The sequence below is a fragment of the Ascidiella aspersa genome, chromosome 2 (assembly GCF_963924565.1).
Source record: "Ascidiella aspersa chromosome 2, kaAscAspe10.2, whole genome shotgun sequence".
Classification (NCBI taxonomy): domain Eukaryota; kingdom Metazoa; phylum Chordata; class Ascidiacea; order Phlebobranchia; family Ascidiidae; genus Ascidiella; species Ascidiella aspersa.
This window is the reverse complement of record NC_139448.1, coordinates 17,116,992-17,140,864: the sequence shown is the minus strand read 5'-3', so window position 1 is coordinate 17,140,864 and position 23,873 is coordinate 17,116,992. Positions and strand designations below refer to the sequence as shown.

The window sequence follows — 23,873 nt, the reverse complement described above, 5'->3', positions numbered from 1 at the left end:
TTTAATGTTTCCAACTTAAGACTTATATGTTTAAAAACTTCGTGATGTCTGTTACCGCGCAAGATTTAGGTAGAGTTCGCAAAATTTCGCATTTAAGGCGGCGGTTTTAATACTAACCAATTTTCCGTTTTAATCAAGATTTTACTTATGTTGGACGCAATATGACACCAGGATTACGTATTTGCTGAATATCACGCCATGCTAACAATGGCTGCTACACAACAAGGTTTTACGTTAGTGAGTGGTTCCCTAACGATATATGTCACTGGTTTTTGTTACGTAAAAGATGTTTGACGTTCTTAGCCATTGGGTATTTACTCGTTTCAATGCAAATAAGCACACATTATTTTACAAAATGTAAAATTTTAGTTTGTGAAGACGAACAATTAGATGTTTCACAGTCACGCAGATAAATGTGATAATTTATTAACACGCCATCCGATTAAATTCTGCTTTCACACAGGCTAAAGACTCTAACTCCATTTATGGGGAATCATTTAGTTAACCCATTTCAGGCACAGTAAGCAAGAAATAGTCAAGGGACGACCAACATATATGCTGTATATAACAATTAACGATTGTAGAAATTAAACTGTTTTATTTAGAAAAAAATAAATTGTTTACGACGTTACACACTATTTAGCATTCAAGCCAGAATATTACGCTATCCGTAACATTACTTAATAACATGGTAAATTACCTTTTTAAATCATCGGCAAAAACACGCGGCTCAAGCAAATGACGTATACAGCATAATATGTAATAGTTCTAAGAGGACAGCTATATGGAATCCAACATTTTGTTTAACTTATGCTTGAGAATGATTTGGTCTAGGAATACTAATTTGTCACGTACACAGCGCCTTTGCCAACATGTACGTACGGCCTAATATTGTTGTTGCTTTCACGAGGGCCGTATCCTACTTTACTTATACAAAGTATTTACCTGACTCATTTTATTCACAATACAGAACATTACTTTCCGTTACAATTTAAATTACTTAGACAGTCTACCCTTAAAAATAGGGCCCTAAAAATACCTCCTGACAAAATATAAAACAACCACAACCCCGTTAAGTTAATTACCTGCATTAAATCTTTTGTATTAGGTCTACATTAAGTTTATTTTTTTTCAATATGCGTCCCGGATTTACGTTTCTAAAAAATGGCAAGCCTATATTTAACCGAGTTTTTATTGAGTTAATATATATCGCACGAACTGCATATCGTGAAAGGCTAATCACTTCTCAAAAACATCTTACCAACCCTACTACGAAATCAAGCTGGTCCCCTCTCGTTATAGTAAAACGCTTTGTGTTCGTTTCCCAGACACTCCTAGCTTTAAACTCTTTAATCTAAGTTCGACAACAATAAATCCGAATGCACCTTTTTCGGCAGCCTGATCCAAATAGAAACAATTGTACTGAGCGAGTGAGAGTATTTGTGAGCTGGCTTGAAAGCTGCTTTGCTCGTATACTGGTCTACATTTTAGAAAAAAGATTGAGGAACTTAAAACAGCTAGACATGAGCCACCAATTTTCAAACGTTGCCTGTCGTTCTGGCTGCGTACATCGAACATTACCAAGGGAGAACTATTTTTGTCAGCAATCCATGTAAATGGGTTATATTACCCTCTTTCTCCGCTGCCAAGTTAGAATGCTAGTATGCATATTAAACATTGACCTCGGATAAGCTTATTTCATTGCCTATTTCCACTTTACCATTTTGTTTGTTATATTACCTTAACTAGTTGTAGCCAACATATTTTACGTTATCACTTTTGACAACTAACCCAGTTTCACGTAAACGTTTAGGCCTGTGGGAAACGCAAAAAATTGTGTCTCCTTTTTCGTGCGTTCCTCTTTTTCCCTCTCGTAAAAATTTAGTCACCTAATTCCAAATAAGCCTTTTGTTTGGGGGCATCGGGCTTTGTATCAACTTACCTCCGCCTACCGGGGTGATTTGGCGCTAAACATTGGTAAAAACATCAGCTTAAAGACGCAATCGAAAATACCAAATCACCGCGCAATGTGGATGAGTCACCTACGCTGTGCTGATTAGAAGTAGTACTTTTTAACAGAAAATTGACGCTGGAGCGAAACTTAGTTATGCGCCCCGTTTTGTTCAATGGCACTGACGCGACGCATTACTGTTAAGGCACCGAAATTAGCGAAATCGGAGTGACGCTACGCTACGCCCAAAAGTTCGTTTCTCCTTTCCATCAATCATATATTAGACGTTAAAATCACGGATTTCAACAAATTCTAATTTCATAAGGTCGCCGTCTGGATTGGTTGTGTGACAAGGCCAGAGCCAATTTGTTTTTTTTATCTATTAGTGATTAGAGTAAATTTTATTTTATTTTACAATTAGGTTACAATTGTTTAACTGTTTCGCCTTTATTTATTTTAAGCCCACCAAAAAACTTTGATCCCTTTGTGGAAATGCGATAATGGTGTTTTTGTTTGATATTTTACTTTTAGATAACAGTTTTTATATTTACTTTTAGATAACAGTTTTTTACAAATCATGTTAATATTGTCATTACGCAATCTTGGCAAAAATATCAGTGTAGAAAAGAAAATCATAAAATCGAACTAACAATTCCGAACAATGATCCCGTAAGTTTTCCGAAAAATTCGCCTCAGTTCTTCAGAAGCGCGCATTATCGCTTTTTACTGGCTTAGACAACATGTTATATTCGACAGCCAATTTGGGCTCGGCGTTTGATGCGAGGCAGCGAAGCTGAACTAAATTGCATAGTCTGTATCAGCTATCGCATAACAGCTGGCTCCGATTTCAAAGCGCCCAGAAAGTTTGCGTTTCGTTTCGCGTGTCCGCTGATTGGATGAAAGACCTTAAAGTGGACAAAATTGACGGCAATTCGCTGAAATCGAAGACAAGGTTGCAACTTCAAATTGGCGACTACAGGCAACAAGCGTAGCCTACACTAGCGATAATGTCATTGTTGTGTGATATGTCGAAACCTTTGGAACAATTACTTCATGGGTATTCAGGTATGAATACAGATAGTCACAACTTTTAGTATAGCATAAAGAAAAATGAAGTAACATTTGGTTTGAATCAGTGATTTGCAACCAAAACTTATGTATAAAATTGGTTTTAAAAAAAATAAAATAAATATTTTTATTATCCATAAAAATATAATTTTGCAAATGTTAATTATCACCTTTAAAGTTTATTTCTTATGCTGCAGAACTCTACAAACTTGAGGCCGTAAGGTTTTACCCGATCTGACCACTATGGATGGCTTCAAGCCGGGTTAAAATCTTCCTTTTTCGGATCTGGGGTCGAGCAGTAGTTAGTTCCACACCGTAGCCGTCACGCCATTTTCCTTGCGCTCAACAATGGTCAATAAAGGTAATTTTTACTCATCCGTGGCAGAATTGCGATTTTCAAAGTTTGATAACCAGTAGGCTGCACACCTTTTAGCAAACAACGCTTACAGTGATTGTGTGAAAACCTAATTTATTACAAAATGTGTTGCTCAGTGGATGGGTATTTTGTCCATCTATTTAATTTTGTAAACATCACATGATTTTTGGTTTAGGTCTGAGGTTAGCTTAAGCCTTAAGGGTTTGGGTGATATTTACTAAACTAAATTACCTAAGCTTAATGCTTTTCATTTATGATTTATAGAATTCTAGCCCATGGCTCTTGATCTTCTTTCGATAGCGCACCCTTATAATATGCTTGAGCCCCCTCAAATATAAGACGTATGACATCAAAACATTCGGTATTTCTGGATTAAATATCAGTGAGACAACCTAAAAATTCAAAACTTCTTATTTGCCCGAAGAGCCAAATATTTTGCGTTTATTTTGTTTCTGTCAAAGGCTTAGATCAAGCTCATTTTGAGAAACATATGGTGAGGGTCATTGACTCCACTACAGCTGTAAGACTGCATCATCCAAAGTTCTCGTGAGATGCAAAACATATATCACATATACATATAATTATAGAGAATGCGTTTATGTTACACACAATGCAATGGTCGTAATGTGAAAATATTATGGCAGTAGTTTTAAAAAAATATTATGGCAGTAGTTTTTTCTTACGACGCCTTGTAAAAGTTCATTGGAATTGCGTCGCACCAAGCGAATAACATTTTACTAATTTTTATTTTATCGTTTTTTTTGCAGCAGAAAATATAATAATAATATATTTGTGAGCATTGTATTACCGTGGTTTTGTTAAGTTATAACCATTGTGCAACGCCCTTTAAATGTTGAAACGACGCACAAGGGTGTCGCGACGCATAGTTAAATAATCTTTGCATTATGGCTTCTCGCAAACGTCAAAAAGATCCAAAAAAGTTAGAATTTAAAACGTGCAAATCACAATACCATTAACCATATTTTTCAGTTCTTTAACTACACATATGTAATTTTGAGATAAAGTATAGGACAGCCTTAAAGTCGAATTAACACCATGCGTCGCCTTGAACCATAAAAAGTACTCTGCAAAGTTAAATATTGGTGTAGAGCCCGCGCCTCATAAAAAGTGGCATCCTCAGCTTAACTATCCGTGTTTTATAGATTTTATGACAAAATTATTGTAAATAAATCCACCTTACAAGTTCCTAGTCAAGTGGCCATGTTTTTATTAATTTCGTTTTTCATGCAGTGTATTATATGGGTTAAAATAATGACGACCTGTGTAGGGATATCTAAACGGTGAAGCACAACTTTACGCTACAACTATCCGTGTTTCCCAACTTTATTTGTACAACCCCCATTGGCTCGACAGATTCTTGCAACACCCCCACGCCCAACACAATATGTCATTAAAAAAGCATCATAAATGTAACTTAAATGGGCATACATTCAGCTAATTTGTCGTGGGCGTATAAGATTTCGCGCGTAAAAATAAAAAAGTATTGAACTATTCTTGTTAAACAAACATTTGAACTTATAAGTGAAAGCACGACGAAATGTATTTATTAAATTAAATTGAAACATATGCTACCCAAACAAGATTTTTATGAAAGGAAAATATTTTTCTAGATTTTGCGTAAATTAGCAATAAAATATTTTTTACGAAGTGGTTTGTAATTTAATGTTGATGATAAATTATGGATTATTAAGGGCATTTAATAAAACAAGGTAAAATAATAGAGGCAATTAAAGACTAATGCCATAGCAATGCCTAAGTTGTATAATTGTAAACCTTACTGCTTTGCTACTCTGATATGCAAGCTAAAGCCAGTACAAGTTATTATAATAATATGGAAGTGGTTAACAGATGTTTTGTCAACAAAAATCTATTGCCTATAGGCCTGTGATTAGTGAAACAATGACATTTTGATAACGCCCCTGAATGTTGGATTGATGCTTATACAAACAAAAAAATAGTTAGAACGCACCCTTGTACTCTGTAACGCCCACCAGGGGCAGTACCGCCCACTTTGGGAAACACTGAATTTAATGAATATACTGTTGCTGCCAGGCATTGTATTAATTATAAAGAAGGTTCTTCCGACAATTATTTATTCTGTACCGACGTTTCGATAACCTATCCAGGTAATCTTCATCAGGGCATATAAGCTTGTAACCTTGCAGAGGTATATATATAGTATAGAAAAACGACGAAAAAAAAAAATTTTCTATACTATATATATACCTCTGCAAGGTTACAAGTTTATATGCCCTGATGAAGATTAACTGAATTTAATGCTGTTTTGTATGAAATTAAATTTATGGTTAATAATTTACTAACTGTTTTTTCTTTGCTATTCTGTATCGCGTAATTTTGGGGTTAAATTATTCTGTAATATCACTAAGATGTTTTACCTTTTGCTAGACTTTTTGCGTTTCACACGTGTCTCACAACCATCCCAAAACCATACCAAAATAAGCCAAGTATACCCCTTACTTAAACATCAGGTTAGAAATAATAAACTTTTTTTACCTTTTTGAACCTTTAGCCTACGCCTATATGTTTTTATATTACGCAGATAACAACAAAAAGAAAGATCGACTAAAATAAAAAACTATATTTTCTAGAGTTTTAAACACACAAAAATGCTAAGATTTTTTACCGATTTGATCATTAAAACAAACATAGGGAGTATACTTATATAACCAGGGTTAAAAGTAGAATATTTTTCCTACCTGAAAGATGAAAAATTGTTTTCCAGGATCGCATGAAAATTTTAGAGATGACGTCACAAGGTTATGTCACAACTAAACGTCTAAAGCAATTAACTAATTATCTTTAGAAAACCTGAGGTCATGGTACAACGTATAGTGCATCAATATTCAACTGGCATCTATTAACATTTCTTTCTAAAAAACACTTTATTTAAATCATTCGGCCCGCGACGTTTGGTACAAACTGGGCACAAAGGCGATGTTATATATTTTTAACTATTTTAACTATACTAAAATGCAAAAAAAAAATTGCGGGCTTCGCGCGAAGGTTATTTGACTTTGAAGTACATCAGTGTTATAAGCGTCTCTTCTCAGGCCAAATACAATGCGTGCATGGAATCTGTTGAATTGTAAATTCGTTCGCCAACTTACTGTAAACCAAACAAAGATTTTTTTCGCGCTTTGCGCGTTGCTATCTTTTTTAGTAACGGTATGAAGTAGGCTAAATCACTTTTAATTGCATAAAACATTTAGGTCCGTCCCTGACTAAGATTTATTATAGTAAGTAAAACGAAAGTAGAATTGTTAAGTTGAGATTGATGATGTTTTATATTTCCTTGGAAGTTGCAGGCAAAAGTTACAAAAGCGGACACAAAAACAACAAACCAAATTTATTTTTCAGATTCAACCCATAAATACTTTGCAATTCCCTTAACTTTCGCCCAAAAGAAATGATCAATTTAAACGAGATCGTGAAAATGTTTACACGAAATATCACTGAAATTATAGACAACCGCCAAGACAGTATTTTTTGGGAAATAAATACAACGTTCGTCTAAAAGTCTAACTCGAATTGCGAAAAAAGTGAACATTTAAGTATTTTTGAGCGTTCTCGGAAGACCATTTACTTTTCTTGAGAAAAGAGGACAAATTCTCCTAAAATAGGACATATGGTAGGCCTATTGTAGTGGCAATTTAAATTGCTACCGCTGCAATAAGGGCGACATTTTGCATAATCTCCCGAAATTTACGTGGTTAACAGAATGTTAGAAACTAGAATCCATCATGTTATTCATCACTATTGCATATTACGTTGTTGTAGCGGCTCTAGCCTACCTGCAAAACTGATCTAAACATAAAATAATGAGATATTAAGTAATTTTATTCCACTTCCAATAAGACCTATCAAAAATACAAAAAGTAAAGCTTAAATTGGTGACACAGCAGAATAGCGAACTGTCTTGTGAGGGGTCTATTTTTCTCCGCTTTCCCCTACTCTAAGAACAAGCGTTTATCGGCGAGACTTACGTATAGTGAGAAGCCCGTTTTAACTTTACGGCCCGTGTAAAACCGATAATTTGTCGATTGGCATCTTCCATCCGTCGCCTGGCGTACGGTACCCTAATGCCACAAATAGAAAATGTTAATGCATAGAAACGTTTGTCGCCCTAAAAGCGATATTTTGCATTTCCCCCTCACCCCCACTCCCGACAAGCGTGGAAAATACCTTTGTATAGTTTAAAGTTTAAATTGCCCGAACTTTCATTGTACGAATTTATACAAATTTGTATTTATATGGTTAAACTTTGCAAGCCTAATAGTACAGTTTGGGGCAGGGCCTGGTGACCCTGTGACAGTGTTGTAATGACTTAAGTCATTGACTTGACTTAGGTCCTTTGACCAAAATGACTTGACTTAAGTCATTTTGGCAAATAACTTAGGAGTAAATTAAGTGTTTTTCATTAAAACTTATCTCAAATTTTGCATATTAAACACTTTAATTGCTGTGTATTGCGTATGTGTTTTTTTAGTTAAATTGTTGCTTATAATCGGACGAGTTTACCAATTTTAATAGACAAATAATTTACTTTTATGTCAATGACATGACTTGAAGTTGACTTGCTCTAATTATGACTTGACTGGGACTTGACTTGGGCAACAGATGACTTGGACTGGGACTCTTGTTATTTTTGCAAAAGACTTGATTTGGACTTAAGTCATTTCAAAATGCCCTGTGATGCAAACAGCCAACAATGAGCCAAAAACGTGTAGCGTTTTTTGGTCAAAGGTAGGCACACCAACTTTGAAAATACAGTACAATGAAGGTACGGCTATCACGTGGCCCACAAAAAAAGACAAAAAAGAAATATTATATAAATACCCTGTGACCCACTTAAAATGGCTTAAAAGGTCCACATTTTCCGTGCCAGTGTCATAGATAGTGTTTATATTAATAAATATTTGATTGCCAGTTTTAACAATTCGATTACCACTCTTTGGCCGGTGTTTACTGTTTATTAAAAGAAACCGACAAAATTAATGAACCGTACAGTGCTGTTGCGCAAGTCGAACTTTGTTTACATTTGTACCACTGCACTGCACTGGTGCAATTGGAGGCTAGTAGTTTTTGTTTCTTGGTTCAAGCATTCCTCGTCTATAAAACATGGGTAAGGGTAAAATTAAGTTGCATTTCGCATTTTTTTTTACGCAAATTCTATATCAATGTAACAAGTTTAAAAGCATTGTTTATTATTTGGCGCTCTTTAACTATTGTACGTGAAAAGTTATGCAAAAAAAAATAATAATAATACCGCCTACCACAACGCATATTGTTTGGGTTAGCGTTTGGGTGAGGGTGGTTCAAGTAATATTATGTTTATTATTAATAATAACTTGACCCACCCTCAACCAAACGCTAACCCGCACCCTAACCCAAACAATATGTGTTGTGGTATGCGGCATTTGAAAAAAAAAATTTTTATTAATTTTTACGTACAATAGTAAAAGAGCGCCTATTATTTTAGATCTTGAGTACATTCTTGTAAATTATCGATGGCTGATCGTGTGCGTTTTCCTTCTTCCTGCCTCATTTTTTTTCAACATTTACATGAAAGTTCGTGCCTGGATAATTTTTAAGTTCAATAGCGCACCTCAGCAACACGAAGCAAGAGTAAAAGAAGTACAAAGACAGGTTTGAAATATTAGTGATTTTTAATAAACAATTTTTGGAATAAATTCTACACAAATGCATATTTTGTCTTAGTTTACCAAGAGAAAGATGGTGGAAGCTTTTTTGTATAAGTTATTTGTTTTAGGTAAGAGACTGGAAGAAAAATGGCAATGGCAAAAAAATGTGTACAGGGCGACCTGGCTGGGCAACTGTCTCAATCAGACTGGGAAAGTACAAAGCAGACATGCAGAAAATCAATATCAACCTAATGGATATCCTAGAAGTTGACACACAACGACAGGTAAACCGGAGATCAGACTTACAATACTTATAAAATAAGTCTAAGACTTAAATTTACAGTAGAAAACATTACTTTCAATTACATAATTACTATTGGAAAATTACAGGTTGTCCGTTTGGAGCCATTGGTCAACATGGGCCAAGTTACATCTTTGTTGCTACCTCTCGGTTGGACGCTTCCAATTGTGCCAGAGCTCGATGATTTGACTGTTGGAGGTCTTATCATGGGCACCGGTATGTTTGGTTTGGAAATTTATTTGCTTTTCAACAATATTACACATTCCTTATACTGGTAACCATGTAATAAAACCCTCCATTGGTAGGCATTGAAACATCCTCACATAAGTATGGACTGATGCAGCATGTTTGTGTCTCATATGAGCTAGTACTTCCAGATGGGTCTTTGGTAAAATGCAGTAAAGTGGGTATTATACATTTTGGATATGTATTTAGTAAACATTAGGTCACATACAATATGTTTGTAAAAAAATTAAGGAGGATAACTCTGATCTTTTCTATGCTGTTCCCTGGTCTTATGGTACACTGGGATTTTTGGTGGCTGCAGAAATTCGCATTGTTCCAGCCAAGCCTTATGTAAAAATAAAGTACCAGCCAGCAAACAACACAAAGGACATGTTAAACATTTTTACAAAAGGTATGCTGCAATGTAATGTTTCAATTGCCTGTGTTGTTGACCATACACACTGCTTTGTTTTTAACCAATAAAAGGTACCAATACCAAACCTCGCATGCAATATAAATAGTCATGTAAGTTTGAAATGCAGGTTGTTATTTTTAGAATCTCGAAACACTGAGGAAAATGATTTTGTGGAATGTTTGGCCTATTCTCACACAAGTGGTGTTATTATGACAGCAAATTTTTCTGATCAGTTTGAAAGTGGAAAGGTAAAAAAATAAAGTTCCAAATTTGGAAAGTTGATATTTTATCTATACACTAAATTCGTACATTTTAGTTGAATAGCATTGGAAAATGGTACAAGCCTTGGTTCTTTAAACATGTTGAGGACATCCTATCTGATAAACAAATTGTTACAGAGTATATCCCATTGAGGGATTACTACCACAGGCACACTCGAAGTATATTTTGGGAACTACAAGTATTTACTTTTGTTTCTATACTCTGTGCAAAAAATTACAAAACTAATATCTTTACTCTCCATTTTAAGGACATTATCCCTTTTGGAAATCATCCTGTTTTTCGGACTCTTGTTGGTTGGCTTATGCCACCGAAAATATCTTTGCTGAAACTTACACAGGGAGAAACTGTTAAAAGGCTTTATGAAGAACACCATGTTGTACAGGACATGTTGCTACCACTGCATAGATTAGGAGATTGCCTTAAAACTTTCGAAGAGGAAATTAAGGTGTCAAATTTAACCTATTTTAGTGTTTGTAAAACTACTATTTTGAAAGCATCTATAACCAGTAAAGGGTAAATACCTTTTCAGCTTTATCCATTATGGATTTGTCCTTTTAATTTGCCTGATGATCCTGGCATGGTTCACCCCGCTAATGGAAAGGCGGAAATGTATGTTGATGTGGGAGCATATGGTGAACCACAAACAAAGAATTTCAACAATGTTAAAACCATTAGGCGACTGGAGCAAGCGACCAAGTCATTTTCTGGGTAAACCTATTTTATTGATTACCATTCAGCAATGATGTAAACAATGTTGTGAAATTTTTATTTATTATTGATAGTTCATATAAATACAGCACCAGTTCAATTGAGTTTGTGTTCCATTGAAAAGTTAAACATAACCAATATTATTTTATCAGTTTTCAAATGTTGTATGCGGACAGCTATATGACAAGGGAAGAATTCAGAGACATGTTTGATCACCAGCTTTATGATAAAGTAAGAAGAAGCATACCCAACTGTGAACAAAGCATGCCAGAAATATTTGACAAGGTACACAAGGAAAAATAAATCTGTTGATTTTTTTCATAAAAATTTGTGTAATTTCTTGCCTCAGTTTTATCTTTTATGCAAATCAACTTACTATACCTGTTTGATAATTTATGCATTTTGTGTTACTTTTTATGTGTGTCATGATGCTCAATGCAGACTTTCCTAATGCGTTTATGAAACATTGGCTTAGCACTCATTACTCTGTGTGGAATCAATAAAATTTTTGTCGATTGTCAAAATATTTTTTACTACAAAATCTAATTTAAATGTATAAAATACAAAACAACATTTTCTAAAATGAGACATAACAAGCTACATAAGACTTTGAATGTAGCGAAAACGTTCTCTCATTTTGTTTCCTTGGTGTTTGAAGATTGAGTCGCAAGGTTTGCTGTCTGTGTCCTGTAACAAAAACGAAATCAAGTCCATGATTTTGGGGTTAATTTAAAACAACCAAATTAATATTAATAAAATAATATATGACAAAGAAGTATAAATGTTATACAAGTCCAGCTAGCCTAACATTTATTGAAACTGATCATTAGGGTTGTTCAAAAAAATACTTGTTTGTCAAATTTTAGTGGGGACCCACTGGAATTGTTAGGTTTCGTCTAAAACCCCCACAAATCAAATCTAAGCACTTTGGTTCAGTATATATTAACCGTGCTCTGTCAATTTAAAAATTAAAATTTGGGCAAAAAATAATTTATCCTCCGCCAGAAAAAATATTTTTTCTACTTTTTTGCATTGCTTTGCAATTGAATAGCTATGAATAAACCTGTTTTACAGTTTAAAAGTGAGTAGTCACATTTGTTAGGCTGTTTTATATGATAAATGGCCTAAAAATTAAAAATAAAGTAGATGCATCACACATCAATTGCAAAGCAATGCAAAAAAAGTAAAATAAAATTTTCAGGGAAGGATAATTTATTTTTTTCAAAAATTTTAGTCTAATTATCTGAATTTTCAAATTGGCGTAGCACAGTCAATACTGAACCAAACGTGCTTCGGTTTGTTTGGTGGGGGTTTTAGACGCAACCTAACAATTCCAGGGGTACCCACTGAAATTTGGCAAAAAAGTGTATTTTTGAACAACCCTACTGATCATGCATATCCAATAAAATTTGGATACAACCTAAGATCACATTTGGGCTATTATAGGCAAAGCAAGGGTTCCCAACCAGTGGTTCGTGCAAGAGTCTCCCAGGTTGTTACTGTTCACTTGGCAAAATCGTTTAGTTCCAATTAGTGGATAAATAGGAAAGTTGTGTCTTGGAAGTGCAAAAGATGTAGCAAAGCGAGTGTTAGGGATTTTAGGTGATGCTAAATATAAAATCAAAGAGCTGTAGTCGGCTTGCAGATGCAGAGCATAATTTAAATATTTCTCCCAAAATTGGCCCGCTGAAAAAAAATTACAAAAATCACATTCAATAAAGTTATAGTTTTTGCTGAAGTCATGGATTACATAAGAAGTTGGTTTTCTTCAACTTTGAAATTTTTCAGGTTAGATAACAGTTGGAAAACAGTAACAATGTTGTAAAGCTTCGTGTTTTTGAATGGTTTCACCCTTATTTGGAATCACTGAAGTAGGCAAATCTAAAGCTGGCGCTCTAACTCACTCCCACGACAGGCGTTTGGGCTGGGACCAACATTAAAATAAGTAGTTGAAGTCCATAAGTTTATCAAAAGACTTATACAACAAGCGTTAAGACATAGTAACAAAATATGTATCGGCTTGGATGTTGTAGAGATCATCCCAGTTATATTATTATTACAGAAACAAAATACCTTATTTCTTTAATAACAGTTGCAATGGCTTCCGGATTAACTCCAAGTTCACAGAGCTGGACACACACGTTAAGAGTCTCCGCATCCAACCCAGTGTTAAGGAGCTTTGAGATTTCCAGCAAGGTATCCATTGCTTCCGCCATGGGCTTAGTTGTGTCCATTTTAAATTACTGAACAAGCTGACAATTACAAAAACTTAAAAAAGTTGTCACTGAAGAAAATAGGGAAAGTCCGTAATGAATTTCGATAAAATGTCATAGAAATCTTAAACTTGTCTAGACTTCGGTGTTGTTCAGTTAGTTGGATTCAAAGAGATTATAATCTCTTTGGATAGATTGGTGTTTGAGAAAAGGTTAGATCAACACACTCTTTATATGTCGTTGGTTAGATCCAAATTTCTTTGAATAAATCGGTGGTTATTAAAGAATCTTTTGAAACTACCAGACAGGTAAAAAAAGAAAAACCCAAATTTTGAAGGTACGAGGTTTTGTATAGAGACCAGTCATTATTAAACAACACAAAAAAAGTAGCCTAGTTTACTATTATGCAGGGTTTCTAGCAGGGCTTTGGAGCCGGAGCCCCGGAGCCGTGCATTTTTAACAGAGCCGGAGCTCTACGTGAAATTTAAATGGAGCCGGAGCAGGAGCTGGAGCCAGTTGTTTAAAAAATAGCTCCGGCTCCGATGTATTTCATAAGATGCTATGCTACTAGCCTTCCACTAATAACTGAATTCACATAATTTAACAGCAACCGTTCACAAAATTAAGAATTGTTGCCTCTTTGGCGCACCTTTTTCAACTAATCATTGTGGTGTTTCGTTTGTGAATATTTTAAAACGCTAGATATTGCAAATTAAGCGTTCAGCCTTAAACTTCAGTTCTTGTCGTAATGGAGCCGGAGCAGTGGTATCAATAAGCTCTGGAGCCGGAGCCGTTTAACATTTACGCCTGCTCCAAAGCCCTGGTTTCTATAGGCAATCTGGCAACTTTTGTTAAAGTACCGGTACAGAAAGTGTAATGCCAAAAAGCTGTCTTTATTATGGATTCATTGATGTTCCATCATACATTATGATACCGTGCACTTGTTAGGATCTATGTGATTAAGTAAATAATTTCCATTCTTCTCAAAAACAAGTTAAATTACGAAAAATATTGTGCATCACCGTTGTTTAGGCATTCGAAAATATGGTGACTGTATATGAAAAATATTTAAATATGATACTGTAGATGCAATAAATTTTTGGTGATTCACATCGGGCTCGACTTTTACCAACGAGACCCTCCTAACGACATATCGGTCACGATTTTCGCCAAAATTGACTTAACTTTCACATTAAGTAATTACGGCTAAATTACGCTTTCCTGTGGACGATACCGCAAAGTAGGTTTTATCGATAGTGAGGGAAAGTGGGCGAGTCGTTTGCCCGCGGGCATCCTTTTGGTGCGAAAATGGCAATTAAACACCTATCGGATATGATCAGATTTTGACTGTCATTTGATGGACCGATAACGAAACAGTTTACACATGTCCCTAAGCACGTAAGTTGGTGTCGGGTACTTTACCACACAAACTTGAAGATAAATCGACGGAAACGCGAGTCTATACGTGCTATATGCGACCGAATGTAAAGGCAAATTTTATTGTATAGCAGTGAATGTTAAGCAAGACTTTTAGATATTAAATTAAAACCGTCAGTTCGTCAGTTATGCTCTGGTTTGTATTTGCTTTGTTATTTCATCAAAGTGAATCGTATTTTTCTGGAACGCCACAGGCCTGGTATAAATCATCCACCAAGGATTGCGACCAATGCCTGGTATTATATTTTAAAACAAAACGTACTGCCTTTTTCGTGTGTGGGTGTTTGTTTTGGACATTAATGAACGACAAAAAGTCTTGTGATGGATATTTGCCATATGCGTCTACTGTCATTTTACATATATTTATGAAAAAATTGTCGTGTGTTTTTCTATAGGTTTGTTTTTGTCAGAAGGGAACATCGAAGAAAAACTAAAAAATGTGAAAAACTTTTGTGTTTTTGGCTAGGAAAGAATTGACAGTGTCTTGGTTTGTAAAGCAGACATATCGAACAAACTTTGAAAACCACTATTTTAGCCAATGTAGTACCGACTCAATGAAGCAAGAAATTATATGGTCTTGTTAGTATCACATCGCCGAAGTTACAGAAGTCATATCTCGTGTGTAGTATGTATAAACTGGGTGTTTGAGAGTTGCTGCATAAAGTTGCAGCTTGACATGTAACTCAATGTTAAGTCCATAGCTTTCAACGCAAGTCGTACGAAAATGAAACCGCCTTTACGTTACAAATCTGGGTTGAATATCAAACTTTGTATCGACAGGTCGAACGATACTACGAATGCGGACATGGCCCTTGCACCCGCGGGGTTTATGACGACCACCTTTACCTCGCCGCATTCACTGACCACTGCTTTGGAGTTGACTTCCTCAAACAGCAGGCGATCGACACGTTTCTTGCCAACTTTAAACGCAAAGGTGGAAAGTGGAGAGCGAGTCTAAAGGCAATTAAAATATTTCTATTCGTTCTTTGGGCAACTATTTCTTAAAATGTTTACTAATAGTCCGAATATTTGTGCTAAAAGAAACTAACGTCGCAGACAAATCATGAATTGTCTGGTTTTACAAACATTAATTTCGTTCAGAAAATACGTTAGCCCTTTGGCTCCGAAGCGGACATTTTCTCTAATAGAGAATGTTTTGGAAATCAGGTTTTGATAGACGTTATATATCGTTCGGGACTGTGGACCAACGCGTACTTCTCCACTAGCACCCCCTGCTTCGCCATGACGAAAGCTCAATCTCACCGAGCCGCAAGATCCATCAATGGAGATACGCCGAGGCTTAAAGTTCGGCTAATCAAGAAGCGCCAAGGAAGGGGTTCTAAGGGTAAAAGGTACTGGTCGACCCAGCAATTCCGATGTCCCAATAATGATTCGGTTATCTGGCGAGAACAACATCGCTTCTGCGAGGAAGAAGACCATGTTACCCGAAAGTCCGACTGTATCTGCACGTATGTATTCTTGTAAAAAATATTAGAATTGTATCGAATTACAAAATATTGCATCAAGGGTAAATGAATCTTTAATGCGACTATGAGAAACTACTTTTGTCCCGTTTCATCGTTGAGTTTATTTTGGCTAAAACGTTATTTAACCATTTTTTTCTAGAAGCAGTTTGGGAGTTCGGATTGAAACAAAAGTTTGCTTAGACGACTACGGTTACGAGGACAAGTCATGTGACAGCAAACTAAAGGCTGTACAGTGCGAATGTCCGACGACTATTCCTTTATCAACCGAAAGGTAATTTTCGATCATAAATCGACTTCAGCCATAAGAAAGAAATAAGAGCAACACAAACGTAAAACACGGTTTGGAATAATACTAAAATAGAACTAATACCTAATAGTCGTAATGACGTCTAAATCGGAATAAATCCCGTTGTCATAAGACAAATGTCAATATCAGGCCTATAAAACCTTTTACCTAACCCCAGCCCCAAACCTCTACATCACTAACTCCTCTAATAATTTCTAATAATTAACCCTAACCCAAATTTCTAACCCCACAACGGTGCCCTGACACGCCGTTCAAACTATTTATTTAGGACTTATTCCGCCAGGTTTAGGTCTTATTTAGACCATTTTCAAAGTTATTCTGTCCTGGTAATTACTAGGTATTTGACTTTATTATGTCTTTGTTCTTAATGCTTTGTTCTTAAAGCAGTATAGATTATTCTGCCTGATATTGTCGCTTTGCAAGTCTTATTGTGTCTTCCCAATTAACACCAGCATATGTATTTTTACCAAATTTCTATTTCTATTTTAACATTCTCAAAATGTTGTTTATGTTTCTAGCTGTTGTAGCGGGATTATAATGTAATGTTATTTTGTTAAGCGTTACGACTCCGATGATATTTAACAACACTATTTCGCAAAACACAACTTGGAATATACAAACCTACAACACAAGCCAACACTATACAATGGTAATGCTTGTTTTTTAAGTTAAATGTATTTAGGCAGTTATATACTTGCATGAAATTCTTAATTTAATTCCATATTTTAGTCAGATAAATGTTTTTTTAAGTTTGTGAGTAATTATTCCCTTCTTTTATTGATACTGTTTTTAGTGCAGTTTGGACTTTCCCCTAAGAGTTTGGACTTTCCCCTAATTTAAATTAATATATTTCTATGTGTTTCATGTAAATAAAAAAACGGCCTCTGCCTTTCTGTCAGATGATGGTCAAGTGATTTTATGAAATAACTAAAAACGGTTGAAAAATATAGGTGGGTGCATATAAGGAAAGTGGCTATACCAACATACGTAAGACACCCTGTATTCTGCTATTGACGGCCAACGATGACGTAATATTAACTTGTTTGCACAGGAAACTTTCACTAGTCCGGATGTGACATCACCAGTGACGCAGAAACGAAACAAGACCAGAATTCGGAATAAGGCGAAAATGGTGTCAGTTATCATCGCCCTGTGCGTTGTCTTATTACTAATCGTCCTGTTAGTGATTGCCTACTGTACCTGCAAAATATTTCAAAAACGTCGTGCGCGGACGGATTGCAATTCCCTGGTATGATATAATCTTATGAATAAGCATTGAATTACGTAGTTTGTTTGCTTTATGCCTTAAGTTTAAAATAATTTAATTATTCGCCTTGTACCTGTGCACAGCAGGTACCAAGCGACACGGCGTCACAAAACCACGCGGTCACTCCCCTGGGAGTCGCCGATTACTTCTGTGTTGGGAATCGACCGGAGTCCAGTGTGTACCAAACAATCGGCGGTCGCAGTTCAACAGCTATTCCTCCGGTACCACCGAGGTTATTCTCGATGAGCAGCTACAATACTGTACGATCTATGTCGGTATTGTCGAGACCTTTTCGCCAGAATGCCATGTCTATTTCTGCGATCGCTTACAGCCAGCCGCCACCACCGCAAGGCACTGTGAGCGCAACTGACCCCCCATCCAGTGATGCCGGTTACGCTTCGATTGACGGCAAGTCAGATGATCGCTTGTACGACCTGCCCCCGGTTACCGGCGGTTCGTTGCGCGAAGATACGTTGTACGATCTGCCGCCGGACGCCATAACGCCGCCGAGTAGCGGCAACAACGAAGACCTGTACTTGTCGCCCGCTGGCAATTTGTACATTTCCAAACGCAGTGAGTTCGGTGACGGCGACGTGCGGGTTAATCCTTTGTACGCGACTTCGAGGGTAGAGACTCCAACTAAAGAAACTGCATATCAGTCATAACGATTTTTTCATGCGTTTGTCTTAATAAAGCACTTGGTGTGTTTTGCCGTTCACTTATTGATTTTTTTTTGATTGTATAAATTTTTATTAAACTTACCAATAATGTGAAACGGATTTTTGTTGACGTTGGAACGTTATTGTTTCAGTTAAGGTCAAAAATTTGGACAGAAATTGCAATGGGTCAAGAAACTGTTTGGTGTAGATTTTTAACGTCAAATTGATCTAAAAATTTTCAAACACCTAATCACCGTTTTGATACGTTTTGATACGTCACTAGAAAACATGTTTAAATCGTTGCTTTGGCAAACGTTAGTTCTTTAGTTATCGGGACGGGTGTGGCTGGAACAATATTTAGCTCTACAAATTTCAACTTTTGCTCTTAACAGAACACATATAAACAACATTATTCGAACTATGTTTATCTGGCTTATGAAACACTTCCGTCCGCAACCAAGGAGAGAAAGTTATTACAGTCCTGTATATAACCAATTTTCGTATTAGGCGTATAAATAGCAAAGCGCGACCAAGCAATATGCTGACAGTTTGAATAACACACATAGGCAGGCGTGATGACGTCACAACCAGCCATGCTGTTTGAACAGAACAACTTGGGTTTGTTCCAATCACAATTCCAAGCTGCCACTGTGGCATCGTTACTTTGCCGGCTGGGTTTCGTCCGCATGAGCTGGCTTGAGTCGATTTACAGAGATGCATTCCTCTCTACCTCCAATCTGTACGTTTTATCTTCTCGTTCCAACACTTTGTACGGGCCTGTGTATATTGGTGTAAGGTAGTGCCGCCGCGGCACACTGGTATGCCGCGAGACCATACCAGGTGTGCCGCGACGTTCCCGGAGATGCACTTTTAATGATCAGTCGAATAAACGCGAAAAATGTACCGGTATATGTCATCTAGGCAGGTATTTTAAATTATGCAATAATACAGGTGTAATTTCATAAACTCTTCATAATATTTTAAACTTTTCCAAAACATATGGTTACTTTCTATTACAGGAAATCAAATATCAAAATAGTTTTTTTTTACTGACTCAACTACCAGGAACCACCAGGATTACAAACATACAACGAATGTTTCAAACTTTAGGCCTACATCAAACTAAAAAGGGATAAATCATCGTTGTAAATATATTATTGACATTATGTAATAGTACTTAATTGGTCAAAGCCCTCTGATATCAGCAAAATAAGGCACAGTTTTCAGTACGTTGACTGAGAAATTTCAGTAAGTCTGCAAAACCGCAAAATTAGAAGATAAAGGAAAGTAATACGTAAAATTTTCGGCGCCCTTGGCGCGTTTTATCATACGTAGCTCCTTTTTCTATTCGTTGCCTCGGATTTTTGCTGATTTAGTATATTGTCGATCGACATACATTTTGTCGGTGTGCCGCCAAATTGTTTTGTCTCTGTTGGTGTGCCGCAAGTGAAAAAAGGTTGCGGAGCACTGGTGTAAGGGGAGGGCGATGTGTTTCCTTGCGAATAAATACATAACCGGTATTTAGTAAAATAATCTTATGAATAAGCATTGTAGTTTGTTTGCTTTATGCCTTAAGTTTAAAATAATTTAATTATTCGCCTTGTACCTGTGCACAGCATATACCAAGCGACACGGCGTCACAAAACCACACGGTCACTCCCCTGGGAGTCGCCGATTACGTAATGTTGCAGACACGGGTGCACGTTAAACCGTATGTCGTGACATGGTTGGTGGCTTCAGGTGACGTACTGCCTCTGAATAGCTGCAAGGCGCTGGGTTGGTGCAGATCAGTGACGTGCGGTGAGGTTCCTAAATGGTGAGGCACAAATTTTTTCGAGTCACGTTTTCTTTAACAACCACAAAAACGGTATCGTAATATTAAAAATAAAAATAAAGTTTGAACTCGTTTTGTTTAGCTTTTGCCATTGTTTGAACTGCGTATCGAACATAAATAAATATGCTGGCAAACCGTTTCGAGCAGCAACTGACTGAGTTTTAGTGCAATACTCAAAAATTATTTAGAGAGCAAAAACAAAATCATTAAAAAGTACAGTAGTAAAACCACTTTATAAGTAATAATGACTACATCTTTTATGACGTAACAATGCATGACATTTGGTGGCGTGGCATGTCTGCGATGGACACTGTTGTGGTACTGCTCATAAAAGCTACAAAACAAATTATTATTAAGAGTACAATATTTAAAAAAAATTGGGTGGCCATGGCCACCCTGGCTACGCCTGTGACAGCCACACATCACACCTTTTTTACCAATCTCTTTGAAAATTGCGTGTTAGTTTTTGTCCAGTCGTCTGATGCAAAACTTTTAAATTTGCAATAGGTCTGCCATTATTTATGACTTCAACTTTAGAGCTTTACACTACAGGAAGTCAATGTACACGCTGTATGCGGCATTCAAGCTGGACGAAGAAAGGTTTCATAGCTGGAACGTCACAATTGAGTCATGGCCAGGGCTGCCACTCTCAAAATTAAAAAAACACTAGATTGGACCATAAAAAAACACTAGATCCGGAGAAAAACCACTAGATTGTTATCGCGACAACATATTTCCATTTTTATGTTGATTTAACATCTCCAGACGTTTAATCAATGTAAAAACAGACTATTTTTTAAGTCTGTGTGCCATAATTGCGTGATTAAAGCTACTATTTGCTAAATACACACAACAAAAGCTCTGCTTTTATTACCGTTTTTTGTTGAATATTAAGGCACCTACTTAAAAAAATGTAGCAACAGTGGTTTTGAGTTTGGCAGTATTCTTTTATTATGCTTAACACTGTCTTTGTACGGTACATTAAACGCCACTTGTGTTTGGTTGTTTTAACTTTATATAGCAAGCTTGGCATATTGCTGAATATCTATAAGTCTTGTCCGGTTTCAGTCAGGCTTTAAATTGTCATTATTCTAATTCACGGTAAAACAGGCGATAAAAACATGTTTTTTCGTGGTGGAGTTACATCACACTCCGACTATGATATCAATTGAACTGTAAAGTACAATAAAAGGGCCAATCGCAAAGATTGGGTTTGGGCCCTGGGGGCAGTTCTATTCACTATAAATGAGTATAACTGACCCTGGGGGTCGTAGCCAGAGATTGCCAAAAATTCCTCCCTAAAGGTCGACTTTTTGAAAGATTTTTTTTTTATTTTATCGGCTAATTTATCAGCTTTACCTATACCCTACCTAGACCTGCTCCTTCCTCTCATTCCCCTCTTCTCCCTTTAGCACCTTTGGTTGGCAAGCGGTGATTAAATAGGCCCACACCCTACAGTGCACTACAGCTGTACAAACTTCTAAATATAGTCTGCTGTCCGACACTAACAGTAATCAGTATAGAAACTTGGGCGCTCTTTCACTATTGTACGTGAAAAGTTATGCAAAAAAAAAATAACAATAATACCGCATACCACAACGCATATTGTTTGGGTTAGGGTGCGGGTTAGCGTTTGGGTGAGGGTGGGTCAAGTAATATTATGTTATTATTAATAATAACTTGACCCACCCTCAACCAAACGCTAACCCGCACCCTAACCCAAACAATATGCGTTGTGGTATGCGGCATTTGAAGAAAAATGTTTTTTATTAATTTTTACGTACAATAGTGAAAGAGCGCCGAAACTTGTTATTAACAAGCATTGAGCCATCGACGATCACCAAACATGATCAGGCTTTTACATTAGATTTAAAAAAGGGAATTTTTCATTCACTTTACCATTTTTAACAATGGAAGCCGGGAAATAACTTAAAGTTTATTACTCCATTTCAAGATTATAAAAACCACTAGATTCTATAAGAAAACCACTAAACCACTAGATTATTTCAAAAACCACTAAATCTAGTCGAAAACCACTAGGAGTGGCAGCCCTGGTCATGGCTCAAATCTTAGCTAAATCGTTCATCAGGTTTTCCGAGAGAATTAGCGAAAGAAAAAGGCACGCATAATGCAGTGCATGGCACTTTTGTGATCTGAAGAGAGGCACGGCTTGGCGCTGCCTCTCTTCGCGTATTCAATGATTTTGACCGAGTGAACGCTTGATATGAATAACGCAACAAAATAGAAGAAAAAAATAAAGCACGCTTTAGGTATAGAAACGTAAAATTTCGGCGTGTGTAGGTCCTCCTTTGTAGCACACATGCAATTTGATCAATTCAGTTGAGTCAGTTTAGGCGAGCGATCTACGCAGACTTGAGATGGCGATGGGATCTCTCGACAAGTCCATTAGCCTAAGGATGATAAGAAGTGGTGCGATAAATTTCCACACCGAGCGTGTTAATCATACTTGACCATAGATGTGAAGTGAACTGTGCGCTACGATCACGTCGGGGTCACCAATAAGGCAATGGCAAGCCTTTATTCCAGGAGCGCCGAATCAAAAAGAACACACTAGAACTGGCGATAAAATGGCACGATAAAAAGAAAAAGACTAACATAACTAGGCTTTCCATTTTTTAGAAACGTAAATCCGGGACGCATATTGAAAAAAAAATAAACTTAATGTAGACCTAATACAAAACATTTAATGCAGGTAATTAACTTTACGGGGTTGCGGTTGTTTTATATTTTGTCAGGAGGTATTTTTAAGGGTGGGCTGTCTAAGTAATTTAAATAATTGTAACGGAAAGTAATGTTCTGTATTGTGAATAAAATGAGTCGGGTAAATACTTTGTATAAGTAAAGTAGGATGCGGCCCTCGTGAAAGCAGCAATAATATTAGGCCGTATGTACATGTTGGCAAAGGCGCTGTGTACATGACAAATTCGTATTCCTAGACCAAATCATTCTCAAGCATAAGTTAAACAAAATGTTGGATTCCATAGCTGTCCTCTTAGAACTATTGCTGTATACGTCATTTGCTTGAGCCGCGTGTTTTGGCCGATGATTTAAAAGGGTAATTTACCATGCTATTAAGTAATGTTACGGATAGCGTAATATCCTGGCTTGAGAGCTAAATAGTGTGTAACGTCGTCAACATTTTAATTTTTTCTTAATAAAACAGTTTAATTTCTACAATCGTTAATTGTTATATACAGCATATATGTTGGTCGTCCCTTGACTATTTCTTGCTTACTGTGCCTGAAATGGGTTAACTAAATGATTTCCCATCCTTTTCGACACTAGTGCCCCCTTGGGCTAAATATTGTTTCATATCGCCCCCCTCATCTTGCTTTACAGTAAAGTATCATATTAATCGTTGTCTAACATCATATTGTCTGCACTTTTGTTTCGATAAGCTGTATATTATATAGTATCATTGGTTTAAGTGGGTTCGGAAACCGTGTTAACCCACTTAATTTCACCATACCGCCATTGTTTTTTTGTGAAAGAAGGATAAACACGAAACTATAGACAAACAGAAAAGAAATGTTGTATTGCAATACACGAATGCAAGTTCTCATTTGGTCTGCAACAGACTTCTTGTTGTGCTATTTTTCTACTGCTTTTGCTGCTTTATAATTTTCTTCAGCGAATAT

At 36.5% G+C, this 23,873-nt stretch overlaps 3 protein-coding genes across 4 annotated transcripts; 2 read left to right on the top strand and 1 right to left on the bottom strand.

Annotated features, from left to right (window-relative positions):
• The first annotated feature begins 8,462 nt into the window (after window positions 1-8,462).
• Window positions 8,463-11,598, top strand: LOC146164070 (delta(24)-sterol reductase-like). Of its 2 annotated transcripts, XM_083383210.1 has the most exons (11): window positions 8,463-8,559; window positions 8,917-9,083; window positions 9,208-9,363; window positions 9,470-9,596; window positions 9,686-9,783; window positions 9,858-10,017; window positions 10,162-10,268; window positions 10,337-10,480; window positions 10,550-10,747; window positions 10,832-11,010; window positions 11,163-11,598. In XM_083383210.1, exons 1-11 carry the CDS (start codon window positions 8,556-8,558, stop codon window positions 11,311-11,313), a joined length of 1,491 nt encoding a protein of 496 aa, XP_083239336.1. In that variant the 5' UTR covers window positions 8,463-8,555; the 3' UTR covers window positions 11,314-11,598. The 2 variants fall into 2 exon arrangements, with proteins under 2 accessions (XP_083239336.1, XP_083239337.1); XM_083383211.1 differs by lacking the exon at window positions 8,917-9,083 and having other exon boundaries at window positions 8,470-8,559; window positions 9,254-9,363.
• LOC146164069 (mitotic-spindle organizing protein 1-like) lies at window positions 11,055-13,290 on the bottom strand. Its single transcript, XM_083383212.1, has 2 exons — window positions 13,084-13,290; window positions 11,055-11,697 (listed from the first exon to the last, which is right to left on the bottom strand). Exons 1-2 carry the CDS (start codon window positions 13,242-13,244, stop codon window positions 11,643-11,645), a joined length of 216 nt encoding a protein of 71 aa, XP_083239338.1. The 5' UTR covers window positions 13,245-13,290; the 3' UTR covers window positions 11,055-11,642.
• Window positions 13,291-15,864: 2,574 nt separating this feature from the next.
• Window positions 15,865-18,386, top strand: LOC146164068 (uncharacterized). The gene is made up of 5 exons (XM_083380662.1): window positions 15,865-16,129; window positions 16,287-16,418; window positions 17,013-17,103; window positions 17,506-17,703; window positions 17,805-18,386. Exons 1-5 carry the CDS (start codon window positions 15,903-15,905, stop codon window positions 18,384-18,386), a joined length of 1,230 nt encoding a protein of 409 aa, XP_083236788.1. The 5' UTR covers window positions 15,865-15,902.
• The last annotated feature ends 5,487 nt before the right edge of the window (window positions 18,387-23,873 follow it).

Coding starts and splice junctions, on each gene's coding strand:
- LOC146164070 (XM_083383210.1), top strand. Junction 9,084..9,207: donor TAAAAGAAGTACAAAGACAG/GTTTGAAATATT, acceptor TATTTGTTTTAG/GTAAGAGACTGGAAGAAAAA. Junction 10,748..10,831: donor CTTTCGAAGAGGAAATTAAG/GTGTCAAATTTA, acceptor ATACCTTTTCAG/CTTTATCCATTATGGATTTG.
- LOC146164069 (XM_083383212.1), bottom strand. CDS start 13,244: ATGGACACAACTAAGCCCATGGCGGAAGCAATGGATACCTTGCTGGAA. Junction 11,698..13,083: donor ACTGTTATTAAAGAAATAAG/GTATTTTGTTTC, acceptor TTTTTGTTACAG/GACACAGACAGCAAACCTTG.
- LOC146164068 (XM_083380662.1), top strand. CDS start 15,903: ATGACGAAAGCTCAATCTCACCGAGCCGCAAGATCCATCAATGGAGAT. Junction 16,130..16,286: donor AAGTCCGACTGTATCTGCAC/GTATGTATTCTT, acceptor ATTTTTTTCTAG/AAGCAGTTTGGGAGTTCGGA. Junction 17,104..17,505: donor CAAGCCAACACTATACAATG/GTAATGCTTGTT, acceptor TTGTTTGCACAG/GAAACTTTCACTAGTCCGGA.